The following is a 21,580-nucleotide window of genomic DNA, read 5'->3' as shown; positions in this document are numbered from 1 at the left end:
GAGAGAGAGAGAGAGAGAGAGAGAGAGAGAGAGAGAGAGAGAGAGAGAATTTAAAAACCTGACCAAATAAAGACAGAATAAGAATGTTCTTTCCGTAAATGCGGCAGCCTCATTGAAGCATGTTGGTAATTCAAGGATGTTGTGTTTGTGGCCGACTATGCTGGAATTTTGTCCATACGCTTTGTGTTCTCGGGTTTGTTTCCTAGGTGGCTGGTGCTAAGCAAGCATTCTGCCCCAGAGCTACAATTGTGTTCCCCAGCCCTCTATATTGTAAAACACCTAGTACGTTTTCCACAATGGTGTCTAATCTCTTCCTAATTTCACAGAAATGCTCCACCGAATCCTGTAGGTGTTTTATTTGTGCTGTAACAGAAATGGCGATAGTGTTTGACAGCATCCAACAGGTTGAAGACTCATTTAAAATAGAAACTGCCCCTCAACAGGCTGATCAAACACAGTGGTAAGATTAGATGCAACAGTGTTCTTCCTTTTGTAAAAGCTTTCAAAAATCTTCAGTAACTTCATGAATGACTGAATTTTACTTTTATTTTGTGGTGCGGGCGCCTGTGTGTGTTTGTGTGTGTGTGTGTGTGTGTGTGTTATACATGTGTATGTGTCTGTAGGTCAGAAGGCAACCTCAGGTATTGGTCCTTCTTTTCTGTTGCTTGCTCCTACATATGTGCACTAGACTAGCTGGCCTAGAAACTCCCAAGATTCTCCTGTCTCTGCCTCTCAGCTCCCGTTGGAGCACTGAGATTACATATACTGGATACCGTGTCCAGCTGTATATGGGAACTGAGCATCCAAACTCACGTCCTCATGCTTAGAAGGCAGTGCTTTTACCACTGAGCCACCTTCCTTGCCCACATGACTTAAGTTTATAGGCGTCTCTTAGACCAGGAATTACCTAGAAGCAAGTCAGACTTTTGTGTGGCTGGGAAGCAAGGCATTCCCCACAGCTCCATGGAGGATCCAGTTATCTTGGGCCCTGACTTGAGTCCATGTACTGATGAGATTGAGCATCAGAGTGAGGATGCACACATTCTTAGCCAAGCATCCAAGTGTGTTAATCTCTCTTGGTTTAGTCTTTTTAAGGCTCCTCAATGGTTAGAATGTGCTGAGCGCTCAATCTGAGGAAGGTTAAGAGTCACAGAACCTTGGTTATTCCCAAGGAAGAACACTTTACTTGGCTCCAAGACTGTTTCAGAGTCAAAACTTGGCATCCCGAAGCTTGCAAATGAAGTCCTAGATAGGATACAGGGAAGATCTTAATAGTTGCTTGTGAACCTACAGTGCTAATACAAACTTAGGTTTATTGCTGGGTATTCCATTCCTGGGGACAGAGGCAAGAAAGAGTGCCAGACTCTTGTTAGATCTTAGAAATTGAAGGGTACATAATTAACCAAAGGCATTAATGATTGTTTCTTAGCCAAGCCATTCCTGTAGTGGAGTTCCTCTGGACTTAGTCCTGTATGTGGCCTTACAGGTGGCTGTAAAGTATCTGAAGTTAATGGAATCATGAAAAAGAAAAAAAATTCTCTTTAGATTTTGACATTCAACATATTTGGAAACAAGAGTAAGCTGCAACTTCCTTATGTTTGGCAGCTGTAGCAACGCCTTGATAAAGGACAAGCTTTTCAGAAAAGCCAAAGCAACATCGGCAGCTTGTATCTGATTAGACAGGGACAGTTCCTGGTTGGGTGTTCTGCAGGGTTGACTAAGTGCTCTGCCAACTAAGTGATCAACCAGTCTTTTGACTAGAATAACTTTTAGTTTGCCTTTCTCACCCCCTCCCCCAGCCATGAGCATAACAATGAATTTAACAACTTCCCAGCTGGTGGGAAACAGCCAACCCTCTTGATGCTGTAGGTGATGACAACTGTTCTCTTGTGGCTCTTTTCTTTAATTGAGGGCCTTTACTTCCTGTGTGTCTTACATGGGTTGTCTTGAGAACACTGGGGAATGCGGAGATGTTTGGATGAGTGTATGGGAGTCTGGTTTATGAGTGTGTTTTTGGTTTCCTGGAGACTTCTATGAGAGGACAAAAAACAAATATCTTTCAAAGAAATTTCACTGCCCTGAATACTCTGAGCCATAAGCCAACTCTCCTTTCATTCCCTCAAACTTTTCGTTGGACCCATTTCTACTGGTTCACATTTATTATTTCTGCGAACTCTATCTATCTGAAGACTCCATGAGGTTGGATTACTTGCCTAAAGTTAGCAGTTAGGACACAAAAGCTCAGATTATTCAATTTAAATCTCTCTGGGTCTGGAATCCGTGTTTCCCTTCATCTTCCTCATAGGTCTGTGTTTGTACTAAAAGTGATCATCTCTTGGTTTCGAAAACATCCAAAGACATACTGGGTTGCCAAGTAGCTGCAGGATTAAAGAAGGCAGACGGTTCGCAGACTTCTTTGAACACTGTAGTCTAGAGTTAAGCGGCAGCAGGCTGACTTTCAGGATAGGAGAGGTGGTGAGCTCTCCTGAGATTGTGTCAGAAACCCTGTGCTGATCGTTAGTCTGAAAGAAGGACATTGAGCACATTATAGCACGTCACCAGCCGTTCACCACAGCCCTGGAACAGGTTCATCTTGGAGGTCAACAGGTTTCTCGAGTACTTAGTGGCTTGAAAATCAAGTATTGACTTGAGCCATCGATAATAATGGGAAAATAAAATTTTAATTTTAGGTTAAAATACAGTGTACAGTTGGGCTTGGTTTCTTGGTTGTCTGTGAGATTCGGAGTCTCCTCTGTGATACCTAACAAAGCAGAGAGAAAAAAGCAAGGGAGATCCCGTTCCTGTGTACATCGACAATATGCCTTTATGTTGATCTTTTTAGGTTAGAAAACTTGTGATTTTAGAATTTCATACCTGAGTTCTGTATTTACATAATTTCCACCCCTTCCTCTCCCACTCCAATTCCTTCTAGGTTCTCTTTTATTTTTTTTCTTGTTTGTTTATTTTGCTATTGTTTTTCCAGACAAGGTTTCTCTACATAGCTTTGGCTGTCTTGCGGTTTCTATATAGAGCAGGCTGTCCTAGATGTCCAAGATTTTCCTGTTTCTGCCTTCTAAGTACTGGCTTCTTTCTAGCTTTTTTTTTTTAATCATGAAGATACCTTTTTACTGACTCCCCCTAGTTAGAAGGAAGGAGGTGAAACTGAAGAATTCAGGCTCTTCCTTAGGCATGTTTAGAGAAGCTTGGAGCTGTCAGTGGCGTGACTGCGAATGTGCTCATGAAGAAATTACTGTTTAGTTCTCACCATGAGGGGAAGTAGAGATTTCTCAATAAAGATCCTTCTGGATGGTTTTCAGTTATTTGCCTTTGATGAAGTGTCTCCACAATCCTTTCCAAGCCGCAATTAAGCTTTTATTCACCTGAAGAAATGTGTCAGCCAAGTCTAAACCATTCTTAAGAGTGTTTATCATCCTTCCTGCTGTCTTTGATAGTTTTCTAGTTTCAGGCATTAGTGTTTGTTATATTATCTTTCAAAATATTTTGAGTCCTACAGGAACACACTGTTGGGAATAATTTCCTCTGAGTAAAAATTCCTGGAGACCTGATAAAATAAGGCATGACCCAGTTAGGCCAGGCTCTGGGAAATATCCGCCACATTTCCTCCCTGGGTTAGCTATTTATTTATAAACATTAACCAGAACTTTCTGTGACATAGGTACAGTATGGAAGGCCAGGAAACTTATTTGGCTCCTGACCTGATAGGTCTAGAAGGTAAGGGGACGGATTTCTTCTTTATACAAAGATGGCCCTGGGCTGGGGAGATGGTTCCCATAGTAAAGTGCTTGCTTTACAAGCATGGGGAAATTGAGTTCAAACTACAGAGCCAACGAAACAAAAAGCCAGGAGTGGCGGCACCTACTGGAAATCCAGTGCTGGGGAGGTGGAAGTGGGCTGGTGCATCCCTGGTCTCATTGGCCAAACCAGCTTTGCCTCATTGGTGAGAGTGACAGACCCTGTCTTCAAAAATGAAGTAAATGGTTGTAAGCTAGCTCCAGCTGACAGCTGCTCTCAAGGAAAAAAAAATCAGTTTTTTTTTTCAACAGAGTTTTACATGCCTAGCCATAGCTGGTCAACACAAAACTGACTCAGTGGTCTTTGGGAGATGTTTTGTCTCATAATGTTATGTTTGGACTTACTTTTAACATTACAGGTCTTATGCTTTATGGTTTCTCCTATTATGTTTTGTATGGGTTTTGTGAGTATATACACGTCCGTGTGCATCTCTCTCTCTCTCTCTCTCTCTCTCTCTCTCTCTCTCTCTCTCTCTCTCTGTGTGTGTGTGTGTATGTATGTGTGTGTGTGTTTCTCATGCTTTTTCTATTTTTCCTGTTTTGTTTTATTCTGCTTTATTTATTCAATGTTTTGCCGATTTTGTTTTCTAAAGAGAGAGAGAAGGGGCAGGGTTGGGTACGTAGAGACGTGGAACAGATGTAGGGGAGCTGAAGGAGTCCCCTGTGATCAGAATTATTGTGTAGAAAAATTGTTTTCAATAAAGAAGTAATAAAGATAAAGTAGATGTTACCCACATCACGACGTGTGAGATTGATCATCTGGCGTGGCCATGTGCACATGTGCACTCGTGACCATTGACATGACACACACGTTTTTAAGAAAGGAAATAGCTTTTCCCCCTCCTTGCCCACTTAATAGCAGCAATTTAAATTATTTGTATGTCTTTTGAAGACATCAGTCAATTGCATCTAGCTGCTTGCAAGTTTCAGTTGCAGATGGAGTCCCCAGCTTTCTCATACATGTTTAGGGTGCCTTCGGTATTGAAATTCTTAATAATCACGCTATGAGAAAAGAATTTTGGAATGAACCAGTTGCCTGGATAGTGTCCAGATTGGACTCAGGGGCTTTGAGTTTGGGGTTATACCCAAGTGCAGCTGGTACAATTTGTTTGCCAAAATGTTCCCTGAACCCACATGCCATTTTAAAGAGAGAAACCAAAATGGCATAGTTTGCAAGTAGAATACCCTTAATGGCTATACTGGAAAGAAAAAAGTCGAAATCAGCAGTAAAGGCATCATTGTTATAAGATGATTTTTAATTGGTGGGATTGTTCCTCCCTCTCAGGAGAACTAGCTGTACAAACTATGGAATGTTAATCCCTTTCTGCTACTTTTCAATAGCTTCCTGTTTAATTTGAACAGGGTATTTCCCCACCTGTTAGGCAGCGTGATGAAATTAGGCTAAAGCCCTTGAGTAATTTCACTCCAAATCATGACTCATAGTTTGGAGTCCGCTTAGTGTCGTGCCTGTCATGGGAGCCCTCAGTGGCATCACTGTGGGCCCAGCAGCACTAGTCTGCCTGCCCTTCTCACACACAATAGGTCCACATCGAGTGGCACTTGATTGTCCGCATCCTCCCTTGCTGGCTCTCAGCTTCCTCAGGCAGAGATCCTGCCTGCTGAGGAAAGAGTTCAGCATCCCTGTCCCTTCTCTGTAAGAGTTGCTCGGTAAATTAATCGTGACGAAGTGCTTCCATTCTGTAGTCGGTACTTCCTTCCACACCTCCGTCTTTTTGTAGACGTCTTCCTTTTCTCGTCAGCCCAAACCCAGCTTTCCCTGGTTAACTGCTTTCTAACAATAATCCTCCCCCAACTTTTTCATTATTATTAATTTGTTTGTTTTCCTGGTAGTTGTGTACTTGATGCTAGCCTTGAACTCACTAAGTAGCCAAGGATGATCTTGAGCTTCTAATCTTCCTGTATCTTTTAGATTTCTGGTATTGCTAGTGTGTACCACCACTCCTGGGTGCTATAGCACTGGAGATGGAGGCCAGAGGTTTATGAGAACTGGGTTAGTAGTGGACCAACTGAGCTACATCCCAGCCCAGCCTCACCCCTACACACACAGCGCTCTTTAGTGGCAGCCCTACACAAAATTAGTGCCCTCTCCCAGGCTCTCCATGCTACTTGCCACCATCTTGCTCTAGGGTTGTGTACATCATGTGAAGTTGTGTCATCTGGTGAGTGTTCCTGAACATGCCTTTGCTGACATCATCTCTTGACCCCCTGGTCACCTCATAGTCACCAGATGAGATTCTCCCCACCACTGCAAGTCTTGTTGCCACACTAAGGAATTTAGTCTCCCTATGGTCTGTGTGTGGCTGGACTAGCATTCTGGCTAGCACAACTTTGTAGCCCTCTTCCCTGAACTTTCTCACCTCTCCAACCCCATGGCCTTCTCCTCAGACCATGCATGTGCTTCAGCACCCTTCACACTTTATGCATTTAAACAAACAGCAAACAGATCTTTTCCTGGGCTCAATCACTCTTGGTGCCAAAAAAAGTTCAAGGTTTCTTATTGCACAAAGCTTGCCTGTTCCCAATGTAATTGTTTCTCTGAGTTTATCTTTATCCCTCTGCAGCTGCTTTTGTTTGGAAGATTCCACCAAATTCAACTCCAACTTCTTGCCTAGTGTGTCAGTAATGCAGTTCTGACCGTCTTTGGACATTTTCCCCCAAATGTCCTGCCAACACCTGAAGTTCATGGGATCTAAACACGGCCTAACAGTATTTCCCCTAAGTCCACTCTCCGCCTGACACCTCCCACACTCTGGAGAGGTTGAGGCCGTGGAGACCTCTAGCAGTTCCTCTTCTTCCTCTGCTGTGTCCCTGAGATCCATTCATCATCCTCAGTCCTTTTCCATTTGCCTCTCCAAGTCCAAATGCCTGGCTTGTCTGCACTCATCTCTTAGGCTGGACTTGTACAAGGATATAAATCTGCAGCCTTGGGACTCTGCATGACAAATCGACATAAATTCTCCTCTGTGGGATCTATCTTCCAGCATCCTGTTTTCTCTCTATATGCCTGCAAAGTTCACATCTGTCTCTGGGAAATAATCCAGTATTATGTGTGGCCACCAGTTTCTGAGCAGATACCTTTGTTGGGGACTTTATGAGGTTGCTAGGTAATAGTTGGAGATGATAGAAGATATATAGATAGATAGATGGATGGATAGATAGATAGATAGATAGATAGATAGATAGATAGATAGATAGACAGATAGAAAGATAGATACACAGATAGATACCTAGATATGATAAAACATTTTAAGAGATCTTACCCACCTTTCTTTTGGGATCTGTTGATATTTCTGTCCTGTTCATCCTCTGGGGAACTTTTCATGATTCTGTGTGAATCAAAATTTGGCCAGGGACTTTAAAATGATGCTATTTCACTAGATTTTCTTTTTATTTATGTACCTTTGTGTTTATTAAAATAATGTGAATTGAACCTAGGGCCTTTTACATACTAGGCTGGCACTCTACCACTGGTCTATATCCCAATCCTGTACAGACATACACACACACACACACACACACACACACACACACACACACACACACAGGCACATGCTTGCAGATGCCATTGTCATGAGTCATCATCACTATGTGTGTTATTTTTGGTACAGTCTCTCACTGAGTATAGAGACCACCTTCACGAAGAACCAACTGATGTATAAATGTTTGCAAACAATTTATATATTTTAATTATTGTCACAAACTTGATATGCCTATGAAATCTTGAACTACAATAAAAGAACGAGTCAAATCCCTCCCTTCAGAAATCTTCTATTCTATTGCTTCTGCTATGTTGCTGTTTACTATTCTGCTAAGCTATCCAGCAAGTCCCAGAAGTCCTCTGCCTTCACTTCCCCAGTACTGGGATAAAGAGCTGCTGTCACACCCAGCTTTTGATGTGGGTACTGAGGTTCCAAACTCAGGCTTTCAAACTTGTCTAGCAAGCACATTACTAACTGGGCAATTTCCCCAGTCCCTTCCCTAGTCCTTTTTTATTTACTTCTTATTTTGAGATAAAGTATCACCAAATCATCCAGACTACTATTAAATTCAGTCTGCAGCCCAGCAAGAATTTGAACTTGAAATCCTCTTGGCTTCCTGTATATCTGTGATTATATACCCACATCACCAGGGCTACATTTTTTAGCTTAATAGTTTATATATAAGACCTTTCATTTTCTCCCCTAATTTTCATCCATCTGTGTGTGCTCAGCCTAAACAGGGTGATCATTATCCTCAAACCAATGAGGTGAAATTCTGTCTTACTTGGCAGATTGTCCACAAACAATATGCAGAATTTTTCTTCCTTTTCCCAAGCATAGCAACCCTTCATTCATTCCAGACTCTGGAGTTGCTTTAGGAGATGGTAAGAGCCTGAGGGAAGCAAGGTCAGACTGGTTGGTTCCTGTCTTAGTTTTCATTCCTTTAACTTCTTGTTCCCATACAAACTCCTCATCTGTTGGAAAAGAAACCTTTGCTTATACTGGTTGTAATGGTTTTCAAATATTAAAATACTTTTTTAAATTAAAGTTGATTTCTTTTTTTCCATTCGCAAAATGACCCTTTGCCCGCGCCATCAGAATTCCTTTAGTCCCCATACATGAATGACTTTATTTAATCTGTGAAATATCCTGTAGCAAGTCTTGGGGATGCCGTGCATGTCCATGAATCAGGATGTCACACAGCTGCACAAACAGACTATCCTACACGCTGGGCCACAAGTTTAAACTCTGGAATTTTCTGTCAGTGCTTAACAGGCAGATGGAAGTTTTTAGTAGCATTTCCCTTTGGGAATTTAGAAGGAATGGCCGCTTCTGTTTTTGTTTTGTTTTTTTTTTTAAAGTTTAAAAATTTATAGTATTGAATTTTTAGAATTAATTTTATGGTAAATAATGATTCTCTGTACAATGAAATGAGTAGACTCAATGGAAAATGAAGAGAAAAATGTCTATTAAATTGGCACTACACTGTGCCTGCAACAAGTGTGAGTGAACTGTGTTGGCATGGGACATTTTTTGAGAGATTGAAACAGTACCTTCCCCAACTCTGGACAAGTCCAAGCACATGGCTGAGGGCAAGACCGAGTTCTGATGCACTCTCTGAGTTTATATCCTACATTCTTTTGAAACAGAGATCTACTCTCACACACAACAGCGCTCCCTGTTTTATGTAAAGAACATTCTGGAGGCAAACCAGAGCTCTGTCTTTGCAGCTGTATGACTTTGGACAAGTTACCTGATTCTCTGGGCTTCCCCTTCCTCTTGGATTAAATGCAACAAGGTGAATAGGACCTATTCCCTGTCCTGTAGTGATGAGTGATACACTGAGTTCCTTGTGGCACTCAGAGCTGGTCGTCAATGTGACTCAGCTAAAGCAAGTTGAGAACCAAGAGAACCCTGAGTAGCTGGAGAGGCACCGTGAGATCACTTAGCCCAGTCTCCTAACTTACAGTGTTGAAAAATCGGGGTCCTCACTCAAGGTTGCAAGGCTCCTGCTGAAGTAGCTGAGTTGGTCTGGGGTCCAGACCTCTTTCTGGCTTGCAGTTCACCAGCCCAATTTTGTGATCAAAATCCAGAACAGTAACCAAGATTTACTGGCTATCCTGGTTGTGCAATGCCTGCTTTGCTTTCTAGTTTACAGTTGGCTGCTTGAGAGATACCAGGAGATGCCTCTCGTTCACTGGATATGCTCAGATACTCTAATGCAGACAGCCTGGTGGAGGGGAAGTCTCCTGACTAGGAATCAGATGACCGACACTTTGCATCTGCAGTTTATGTGATGTTCAAAACACTCCTGTTTATCTTTGAACACTTCATATTTGATCATTTCATTTGGTCAAAAACATTACCTTATAAGTTGTTCATATTTTCCCATAAATACGCTTCATGTGTCTATTGCGAGCGCAGCCCAGCAATTGCAAGAAGCTTCGAATTTGCATTGCATTTCGTTTAAAAGCTCAGCCATCCTGGAATCATTCCCTGCAGGGTATTTGTTCCCTCATCTAATGACCCCAGGTCACAGCCCTTCCTAAGAAACACACCCAGCACACTCAACTGGAGCTGGTTCCTTCCTCCTGTGAGTCCACTTTTGGTTTTGGTTTGCATGGCCCACTGGCTATGTCTGCTTCCTCAGCAGAGAGTGAGCAAGAAGCTGGCTCTATTGGCTCTGTGATCTCCCTGGATTTTCCAGGTACATAGTGCTGAATTAAAGCCAGCTTTCCTTGTAAGAAACTGCTTGGGATTACTAGTGTTAGAGGCAGCTGGCTATGACTTAAAATCCAAACTCTGACATTTAACTCTTGTGTTACTGCAGCAGAGTAACTTTTATATTACTTACTCAATATCTTTTTTAATCTTTGTCTGTGAACGTAAACGTGCACACCGAATGCCCGATCCCAGGTCAGTTCTCCATCTCTGGGGCACTCAGTACTTCTGGCTGTTGGGAGAGCAAAAGAACCCAATGTGGGCCAATGAATAAATAGCTCGTGCTCTCTGCTTCTCAGGAGCCTAGGGACAGAAGCACGAACCTCAGGCTTTCTTTTCCTTAGTTGTCCGACTCTTCTCTCATCATGGGAAAGGAGGTGCTTGATTGTTACAGAATAAACTTAAGCCCTTTGAATTTGCCTTTGAGTGTCAACAGTTTATCATTAAAATGACCTCAGTGACTTAAAAATAAAGGACAGGGAAACTTTTTATCCTGAATTTGTCACTCTGTATCCACTATATGTGACAACCTTCCTTGCATTAGAGGTATGCGCGCTGTGTTGGGGGATGAGTTTGGACTCTCCCCTCTGTATCTGGCCTCCCTATGACTATGAGTAAGTACTCCTGATGTGGTGTGGACAGTGGCCCCATTCTCCACTCATAGAAAATATTGACTACCACTTAATTTGAGTAAGTCATGTACTAAAACATGCTGAAATAGCATAATGAACGTCTTTAAATACCCTCAGTGCCAAAATACTGTGAAGTGAAAGTATTAGGGAAGGGAAGGAAGATGGACAACTGGAAAATGTTATTTCCCAAAAATCCTAAGGGGCAGAAACCTTCCGTGCACCCTTCCATGCCTCTTAGAGCAGAAAGGACCCTAAAAATACAGATCTCTAAGTTTATTTACCTCGTGGGTGACTATGATACATTAAATATGACTTGTCTTTTAGAATAGTTCTGGATTTGGGACCCAGTGGGTAAGATTATTTGTTACAGAAGCATGAGGAACTGAGTTTGAACTTCTAGCATCCACAAAAAAAGGGGACGTGATAGTTTGTGCCTGGACCCCTAGTACTGTGATGAGCAGAGATAGGAGGACCACTGAAGGCTGCTGGCTGTCAGCCTAGCCCTAGGCTCAAGGAGGGACCCTGGCTCAAGAGAATAAGATAGAGATAGATGGAGCCTGGTACCCAGTGTCCACCTCAGGTCTGCAAGTGGGTGCATAGGTGTGCACACCACACACATTGAAACATACAGACATGGACATGTATTTTTTTAATAAAATAAAATACTTTTAGATTTGCAGAAAGTGTGGAAAGATTCTCATATGCTGCTGTATTTATTTTCTCTTGCTCTTAGTCTCTGGTGTATGTAATAAACTTATTGGAACCAAAGGACAGACAGTGGCACCTTCTTACAAACTACAGTTTATTAAAATCTCAACAGTGTTTCCTTGGTGTCACTGTGTTTGATGGAGGATCCCACTAAAGACCCATGTCATGGCCTCTCACTGTCAGTTACTCAGACTCCATTTGTTTTTAATTACCTTGTTTGTCTGAGGTCCATCAGTCAGGTATATCAGACATGTCCCTCAACTTGGCCTCCTCTGACATGTTCTCATAATGTCTCTGGCTCGTGAGTTTTGAAGATCCAGATCGATCACAACATATGAAGGATGCCACTGTAAGCACAATATCATAGATGACAATGACCTTGCTCACCTTGGGTGAGGTGATTCAGTGGCCTTTATTATGAAGTCCCACACTTCTACTTTTTAGAAGGAAGTGCACTGTGGTAGCATTTAAGCCATGGGAAGATAAACTCATCTGTACAGATTCCTTTTGTCCTATATTTATTTATTTAATATTTATTTGTGTAAGTGTGGAACCACAGACATTTATTTTATATTTTGGGTTATAAGTTAGTACTATATTATTTAGTTTGCTCAAATTATTCAAACATTTGGCTTTGAATCTCCTTTGTGTTCTTGCCCATGTTTCTCTGACATCCACTGTTCAGTTTGTTTACAGTATCCTCTTACCTCCTAGCAATATAAGATGCTAAAGGCTCATCTAATGTTTCTGTGTCCCAACCCCAGAAGTAACCATTTCTGTACAGAATGGACTTCTTGATTTTCCCTTTATTGAAGAACACTATCAGGAACCAAGAAAGAACATACGAGAGTGCCTGGCAGTGTGTATGTCCATGCTGGTAATCTATTTCCTGTCTGCCTAGCTTGCACAACGTGAGTTTATGCAGTTAAGGTCCCAACTGTCATTGATGTCGTGTAGAACATTCTATATTTCCACTTCTCTATCTGTAACTCCCACCATCAGCCATCTACTTGCTTACTTGTGTAGCATCTTACCATATACATACAGAGCTTTCTAGCCTATGCCCAGATGGGATGTCCTATAGTTGATTCTTTTCCTCTTCTTCATAGACCAATCATCTTACTTCCAAAGAAGGGAAGAGATTTGGTTCAAACTAATGTAAATTGTGATTAATGGGTCAAGGATAGCCCATTGGCTACCTTATACATTGTCATCATGGATGTCTTGTTGCTTGTAGCCTCCATTGACTGTGACCTTTTTATCCACTTGGTTCTATAGGTCTGCCCTCATGTATGACACATGTACAAGGCCATTGCTTCACTTCATTGCAGGGGTGTAGTTAAATCTTCCCTATGCTCTTTGTAAATGGGGGAGGTATAGTAAATCTTCCTTTTGCACTACACTTGTCTTTTCTGTGACTGTAAAAGTTAGTGGTAGAACTGAAATGGAAACACAAAAAAATCATAGTAAAACTCTATTGTGATAATTTTAATATAATCATAATGATTGAATGGCCACACATGTGTGCACGAAAGGAAAGATGTCTGAAGCCATATTTTAAGGGAATAAAGGTTTGATTTGCGTATTTTTGTTTTTGCTTTTTAACTTCCTCAAAAGTGTGGGCTTAGTAAAGTGTAAACAGCACATATGATCTCTGTCTGGTTTTGTTATTACTGGATTTTATAAATGCAGTCAACGTCACCTGCAAGTATTTAAGAGTATTTAGAGAAAGTTGAGACCATCTTTTTCAACGACTTTTTCACAAGGTGGCTGCCAGCTTGCCCCAAGTCAGCACCAGATCTTTCACTGGGGCTCTTTTCTGAGTGACCTTTCAGTTACTAGATTTATGAATGGAATACTGTGCCTCATTTTCTCAGTGACTGAAATGATTGTGTGTGTGGAAAACGGGTGTCTGACATATCATAAAACACTAAATATTGTTTTTAAAGACCTATAAACTCTTGCACTAAATAGTTGGCCCTGTCTAAGAAGCCCTGTCTGTTCTTAGGTCTCAGAGGAAAGAACACCAAAGTTCACAATTTTAATGTAGTAATTATGAAGCTTCATTTATTTTTTGAGTTATATGGTCATGGCTGTGCTAAGTTTGCTTGAGTTTCTGTTTAATTTAAAATAAAGACTGCATGTGCTCTTTGAAGCCTTACCAGTTGGTAATGTGAGGAAGCCCAGTGGTGTGGGCTGACTTCTCTAGGAAATAGCTCACATGTAAAATCTCCACATCCAGGGAGCACAAGACTGCGTTTCAGAACGTGCTACATTTAAAAATGTAAGTCTCTAGTATGAACCAGAAGGTGATGACTAACAGGAAAGTAGACTATTATTGCTTGTGATCTACTCCTGTAAGCCCAGCACTTAGGAGGCAGGGGAAGAGGGTTATGAGTTCAAGGCCAGCCTGGTCTACATAGACCAGATCTCTTATATATATAAGAAGAGCAGAGGAAAAAAAACCCAACAGGAAAGTATGTGAAGATTAATATTGAAAACAGCTAAATCGGGTACAGCCCTCCTCCGTGTGTAAATGCAAGCTCTATTGGACTTAGATGGAAGAATTTGTAGAAAATTTCAGAGGGATTTTTGATGATGAGTTTGTTCAAAGGAAGAAGCATAGAAATATCAGTGGTGCTCCCAATTTTTAGGTTCCTGGAAAAGATTTATTCTGCCCATACTTCTGTGTTCTGTCATGCTTTAAGAGAATCTCAAAGGCCAACTGTGCCATCATACAGTGTCTAACAGTAAGGGTGATTTTAAGTAAGAGTCTACCAGTTCTAAAAACAAGTAGATTCATTCTGCCAGGGAGACATACAAGCATGTGCATGTGCACACTCATGCATGTGCACACACCCCTGTGGCTGCTGGCACAGGCCTCTACTTTTGGTACTTGAGATAAAGATAGGACTGAAGGTACAAGAGAGAAGATGGTGTTAATCATTCCTTATGCTGTCATGAATTTAACACAGTAGTTTTGGTTTTGTTAATTCATCAACCATTTCACTTCACCTGTGAATCTTTGTCATCAAGTAAATTGCTGCATTTTTTTAACTTTATCCATTTTTGCTTACAAGTGTAAAGTAGACCAGGCTTCACTGGTTCGGATGGACATCTCAATTTTTATGGTGTGCCAAAGAACCACCTATGTGGTCTGGATGATGGGGTTCCCTCTCCAGTGTAAGAAAGTAAGCGCAAACTTGGTGTTGGTCTGTAGCCACAGAGATGAATCTCAGACGGAAACATTAGTTCCTCTGTTTGCACGAGTCAGCTCTTCTATAGTTTACAACAGCCAACTTGTTCAAAATCCATCTTTTCCAAATATCAAGCCTCGTGAAGAAGAAAAAGCACACATTTGCTTCCTCAGTGCCTTGTCCTGTAGCTCATAGTAGGCAGCTGAACAGGCGTAGAGGTGAAGGGTTTACTTCTCTGCTGGGGCTTCCCTTTGACTTAGGGTACAGAATCCCATCTCCATGTCTCCTTCTGTAGGAGTCTGGCTGCAAGTGGGCTAGGGTCACTTACAGAAGCCCATGGTACCTCTGCCTAGGTGGCATCTGGGATCAGAGTAGACAGAGAAGAACAGGACTCGCCATTGGAAGGAAAATGCATGCAGATTCAGTGGTCTCCATGTTGTAACTATTGATTGATGTTGTTCATTCCGTTTGGAATTTTCTTGGCTCTTCATATGTCAGGGGATTTTTTTTAAAACCACAATTTTAACTTTTTATGTATTATGTCATGAGAGTCCACCTCTTATTTCAACCTTCTGCTTCTATTGACTTCATCTAACACTTGTGCAAGTGAGCAGTGAGTGCCAGCTTGCCACTCGTGCATAGAGGTGAAAATCCAGGTTCATGTTGACGCCCTCTATATGAAGGTCCTCATTAGTATCTAGCAGGGGTAGAATGCCCAGTGGACAGGGTTTAACATAGCCCCAGTTGCTGCATGGGGTAAATATGTAGGCTCCACACATAGTTTCCACTGGCACTGTGGAGGATGCTTCCTTACCTGCTAGTAGGCATGAAGGTCTTCTTGTTTTGTCTTCTGTTAGCATGGCTCTGGCAGAGACATCAGACTCCTTGCTGGAGGCTCGAGAGTGAAAGCCTCGTTGCTCCCGTATTTAGCTTTTGCTGGCATGTATGATCACATTTTCCTCTGTGGTGTTTGGCCAGAACACAATAGTTGTGGTCTAAACTTTTCTGTCTTCCCAGGTTGTCTTTTTTCCCCGTATGGTAGGTACAAAGAGCAGGCTTTTGTTGAGGCCTTTTGGCCCATGCCACTGCTCTATCTGGTTTGTTAATTTCTTCAGCTAAGAAGAAGATGAAGCTAAAGTCCCCACAGCACCCAGATTTGGGGATTCTGAGATCTTACAGTGGTCTGCTTTCTCTCCACTTCATAATCATCTTTTTAAAAACCAGTAGCACACAGGGTTGCAGTTGTTTTTCAAGTTTATACTTAAGAAAAGGAATAGGAGTAAAAATATCTCCCTTGAAGAAGAAATGTTTGCTTTTGAAGTTTCTTATTCCTTGTCCCTTCCCCAGATAGTTTTTATTATGAAAAATTTCAGAACTATACAGAGGATGAAAACATTTCATCATAGACCTCGACTCCTCACCACAGAGCTTTAACAACTGAGCAGTTTGCTATGCTTGGTTGTTTTTTCATCTGTTCATTTCATCTGCCTTAGCTTGTGTTTACTGCTGTGAACAGACATCATGACCAACTCTTCATCAAGGCAACTCTTGTCAAGACAACGTTTCATTTGGGCTGGCTTACAGTTCAGAGGTCAAGTCCTTTATCATCATGGCGGGAAGGGAAGCATGGCAGTGTACAGGCAGACATGGTGCAGGAAAAGGAGCTGAGGAGTTTTACACCTTGATCCAAAAGCAGCCGGGAGGAGACGTTCTTCCACACCGGGCGGAGACTGAGCATAGGAAGAGGCTCCAAAGCCCACCCCAACCGTGACACACTCCACCTAATAAGGCCACACCTACTCCAACAAGCCACACCTCCTAATTGTGCTGCTCTCTATGGGCCAAACATTCAACACATGAATCTATAGGGGGCCAAAGCTATTCAAGCCACCGCACCATCTATCCATTCCTTTGTCTTTGATGGATGTCAGCACAATTCATCTGTAATCACTTCAGCATGCATATCAGTCAGACTCCACTCTGTGAGTTTTCTAAGTTTAATTTTGCATAAAGTAAAATGTAAAAAAATCGTAGAGATATGTGACCAGTTTTCTATAATCCATCCAATTTTGAGATAAATTCTGTCTCTCCCAGTTTTGTCTCTTCAGTTAATGCTACTGAATTTCTTTTTTTTTCCTTTGTTTTATTTTGCCACTGATTCCTTTTGCCTATTTGAAATATTGATAAAAAATGGAACCACACAGTGCATTCTCTCTTCATGTGGCCTTTTCAGCATGGTATTTCTGAAATGAACTCAAGTTGTTTGTACGAATGGGTTTAACAGGAACAGGGATCCATCCAATCTTACACTTAGAGGAAGATTTGGCTATGAAAATTCTACTTGTATTTATTTTCCCGCTTTATATTTTATTATAAAAGTTTCTGAAACTTCAGAGAAGATGAAAGATTTGAACGAATCTGCCACCTAGATTCAACGCTTAACGTTTTGTTGACTTGAACTGATTGTGTATTTGTCCAAATACCCATTTTATAAAAAAGACTTAGTAAAACCATTGGCTGTCATTGTCTAGGTTTTTTGCCACTAAAATTTGGAGTTGGGATGATATAGGTCATTATTATGTCCTTTCTGTTTGGAATTTAGTGTAAGGCAACTTCAGAGTGTGTTTTTTTTTTCTCTCTGAATAATAAAATACTGAAGGCATATGAAGATAATGTTTTGTCACATGCTGTGCCCACATTTCCCACAGAGTTTTGCTGTTAACAATAGCTACCAGTTTATTCGAGACTGACAGTTTGCTGTAACAGAGGCACATAATAGTGCTAGCATTATACAAATAGAGTTTAGCCTCCTAGCACACACTTTATTATGTGAAGGAGAAACCATGGTTTTCACAGCACCATGACTGTGACGTCCTTGCTGAGAATGTCAAACGATCTGTGGAGTAGCATCCTATTGCAGGGATAGCAAGAGAGCTCAACTCCTGCTCTGATGTGTACTGATGTGTTGTTGCAGAGGGTCTTGGCTGTGGTTCACAGCTCTTTATTTGTCTGGCCCTATTATGTAAGTCTCTTGTTCCTCTTCTGTTTCCCAAAAATGATTGCCTAGGGGGACTATAACTCATGATTGATTGATTCCCTGATTGATATCAAGGGAGTCCTACCAGCTGCAGAATGGGACAAAACAGACTTTATGTGAGATTCCAAAGAGTGCAGGAAAGTTGCTGTTAACAGTCCAAGAAAAGACAGATAGTGCTGTTTCAGACTTTCATTGCAACTTTTCTCTAACTTGATTTTTCTTTATACAGTTGACGGACTAGACAAAGCATCCATAGCAAACTCAGATGGCCCCCCAGCAGGTTCCCAGACACCTCCCTTCAAGAGAAAGGGGAAACTCTCCACCATTGGTAAAATCTTCAAGCCTTGGAAATGGAGGAAAAAGAAGACCAGTGACAAATTTAGAGAGACCTCAGCAGGTATGATCGCTATCACAGTTGCAAAATGATAAATGGCTAATGTTTTCAATCAGATGAATCACATATTTTATGAGTCCTTTTCTGAAAGAATATGTATTTGCATTTAAAATGAAACTACTTCACTTAAGGATAAACAATCCAACAGTTCTGACTATCCCTAATTTTGTTCTGACTTTGGCTTTCTAATGTAGCCTTAATTTAAAATACATTTTTTAAAATTCATATAGATCCCGACATATGAAAAAGTAGAGGTAAAGTAGAAAGTTGGGGATGGAGATGGTATCTGTGGGCGTAGAGGCATCAAACACCTGCTTTTTCATATACACAGAGTTGTGTGCTGTCTACCTATTGCTACTAGGAGAGACATATCTGTTAATTAAAACTATATATTTCTTTGAGCAGGATCTTGTTATAGGCTGACCTTGAAGTCACACCATGGCTAGCCTTGAACTCCTGATCCTTCTGAGTTCACCTCCTAAATGCTGAATGATTAATGCTAGTGATTAAAGACATGTGCCACCAAGCCTGGCTTAGAACTTAAAAAAAAAAAGTCTTCTTTGTTGTAGTTTTTCCAGAAACAAAATTTAAATGACTGAACAAAATGGCGTGTTGACTTTTAATTTTAAATTCCCATTGTGTCTTTAGAACAAAACAGTAGTCTCTGTTTTAGGAAAGATGATGGGAAATTATCCCGTTGTCATTTACTTTGTGGATTTATTGAACATCAAGTATTTCATTGGACTGGGCATGATGGCATGTGCCCCAACCCATCAGAAGGTGAGACAGGAGAACTGTGAACAGAAGGCCAGACTGGGCTGCATAACAAGACCCTATATCACAGTAAAAGAACAGATGAAATGAAGAGAGAGATGGTTCAGAGGTTAGGAGTACTGGCTCTTCTTCCAGAGGACCCAGGTTCAATTTCTAGGGCCCACATGACAGCTCACACCTGTCTGTAACTCCAGGGGATCTGATACCCTCAGACTAATGCATATAAAATTATATATAAAGAATGGATGAGAAAAAGAGACCCCTGTATGAAAAAAAATCAATCAAAAGAATTTCATTGGTTGGTACCTTTCACATGACTTGTGGGGGAAACTGGTTTTGATTCTAAGCTCACTCTAAACAAATGGTAGGTGTCCATGGAATTTTGTTTTAGGGCAAAAGACATTTATCTCTTGATATAAGTCCAGCCTGCGTCATGATTACTGTTCAAAACAATTTATCAAAATCTCTCATCACATTAGTCTGCAAACATCAGCACATGTGCAGGATCACGGAGCAGATCTTACGGGCCTCCCTAAGACTGCCCTGGTGTCCTTGCACTGTGAAACAGAATAGAAAATACTAGACACAGCACAAATGTGTGCAGCAGGGACAGCAGAGCTCCCTGGAGACAAGTGTCTCTGCTGTACTTCCAGGTAGAAAAGTTGAGTACTTGCTGTCTGATGAACAAAAATGATATCTGAGAATACTTTCAGAATTGTCTTGGAGGAGGGAAGTTGTAAAATCCCAGAAGAAAAGAAGATTGCTGGGAGTTTGACATTTGTAGACAGTAGGCTCATGAGTTTTACTGTCCTTCTTTATACCACAGGGACAAAATGTAGAAAAATGATAGAGACTTGGATTGGGAGCAGTGGGTACTGAGACCTTTACTGTGTCTAGGGGCTTCCTGGATGAAAAACCAGTGGGAGATGGTGGGCTCTGTGCTGAGCAAGGACCAGGAAGTGATTTCCTTTCTACCAAACACTAGATGATCCTGTTTTTTGTTTTTGTTTGTTTGGTTGGTTTTTGTTTTGTTTTGTTTTGTTTAAATCTAAGGAATTAGATGAGCTGGATTCTAACGTGTTTTCCTTCCTGATTCTGTACTTGGGCTTCAGAAGACTCGTGGTATTATAGTGCCTGGCTAGGCATCTTGTTATCCCTGTTTTTCAAGAGTGGGTGGAACCAGGTTGCCCTTCTGAAGTGCTCCTCTCATGTTTCCCCAAGTGTTGCTAGAGTCTGGCTCTGCAAGTTACCATGGTTACTCAAGATGGGAGCAAGTCTCTTGGACTACAACATTAAGATGCTGAGGGAGACGAGAGGCTCTCAATTATCTTTGTTGCCCGTTATGTAGATCTGAAGCTACTAACATGCCCCTTCTTAGAAAGGACATGTACAGAGGATTTCTTCCTCTTTCCTTGTTATTTATTCCAATTATGAAATAGCCCTCTGCATACTTGTATGTTTATTTTAAGGCTTTAATTTCTGTTAAGACCTGAAGAAAGTATCCATGAAGCTTAAGCAAACCAAAAAGGCTGAGAGGAGAGATGGAACCGAAAAATCAAAATAACCAAGAAAATGCTATCTTCTTTTTAAAAACGATTTCAAATAGCAAAGCCAGGCTGTTAGAATGTGATCTAGGCCATGTGTAGTCCAGCAGGGTCGTCTACAGCATGTGAGCCTGGGAAAAACAGTGAATTTCTTTAGAGAAAAGTAACTATTGAGCATCAGTCCCTGAGCATCCTCGCCTGACATCACGTGTGTTCCATAGTCATTGACTATACACAGCCTTTCCCATCCATGAGGGTGTTTAGTTAGCAGTGGATAGTCTTTAACATGACTGTGTAAATGCCATTTGGACTGCACATGCTCCCAACCCCTGTCTGTTTTAGTGGTCCTGAGTCCCCCATGCATTGGAATGCTCCTTTGAAGCCCAAAGAAACACCTCATCTATGGGACAGATCATGTGTGTACACAGACTTCCAGTTTCTTGCCATTGTTCCTGGGCAGAAATTTACCCATAGCTCTGACTCATTCTCACGAAGGAGAACACCCTGCTTTTTCATCCCTAGTCGAGTGTATTTTCATGGCTGACACATTCTGAAAAGTATTCATTAGTCTGGGTTGGTGTTGTGTGAACCCCACAGCTTACACAGATTGGACTAACAAAGGAGTTCTGTGATTGCTCCTTTCCAAAACCCCTTTCATACCCATTTCTCCTGGGTCTCATCTTGGAAAGTAGGCCTTCCTCACTCTGGCCTAAATCAAGCTTGTCTCCCTTCCATGGCTTTACTATTCAAAATGCCATTTATATTTTTTCCTTTCTAATTGTCTCCCTGTTTTGTTTTCGGGAAAGGGATACAAGTATAGATTCTGCATCTTTGGTTTTTTGTTTATTTCTTTCAGTCCTAAGGATGGAAACCAGGTCCTCCATGTGCTAGACAACCACCCTGCCACTAATTTATATCCACAGGCCTTGGATTTTTAAACACGTTTGTGCCTCCCCAAGGTTAGACATGCAAGCAAGCACTCTATCTAAACAGTTATTCCTCCAACCTTTGCATCATGTTACCATCAAAGCCAAGAGGTCTAAAACACGTGGCACCTGCGGCTTCCACTTTCTCCCACACTCAGCACCTATCTCTAGATCAGGTACAGCTCAGTGACACAAGGAGACACAGGAAATTCTGGGAGGGAATGTCTGAAAGCACTGTGTGCATGTACATTGAAGCATGTACTCTGCAGCCTGAGCTATATAAGAAAACTCCATCTACACACACAGAGAGGGAGAGGGAGAGGGAGAGGGAGAGG

At 41.5% G+C, this 21,580-nt stretch overlaps 1 protein-coding gene across 5 annotated transcripts in view; it reads left to right on the top strand.

Annotated features, from left to right (window-relative positions):
• Positions 1–21,580, top strand: part of Phactr2 (phosphatase and actin regulator 2) — a 263,614-nt gene that overhangs the window by 164,629 nt on the left and 77,405 nt on the right. For 3 of the 5 annotated variants that reach the window (XM_028779207.1, XM_028779211.1, XM_028779209.1), the window contains exon 2: positions 17,837–18,004. In XM_028779207.1, the coding sequence (XP_028635040.1) occupies positions 17,837–18,004 (168 nt within the window). Of the gene's footprint in view, positions 1–16,499; positions 16,553–17,836; positions 18,005–21,580 lie in introns of those variants that run through there. The other 2 variants (XM_028779208.1, XM_028779210.1) reach the window with 2 other exon arrangements.

The sequence above is a fragment of the Grammomys surdaster genome, unplaced genomic scaffold (genome assembly GCF_004785775.1).
Source record: "Grammomys surdaster isolate TR1022 unplaced genomic scaffold, NIH_TR_1.0 348, whole genome shotgun sequence".
Lineage (NCBI taxonomy): Eukaryota > Metazoa > Chordata > Mammalia > Rodentia > Muridae > Grammomys > Grammomys surdaster.
This window is presented reverse-complemented; position numbering and strand designations above follow the sequence as displayed.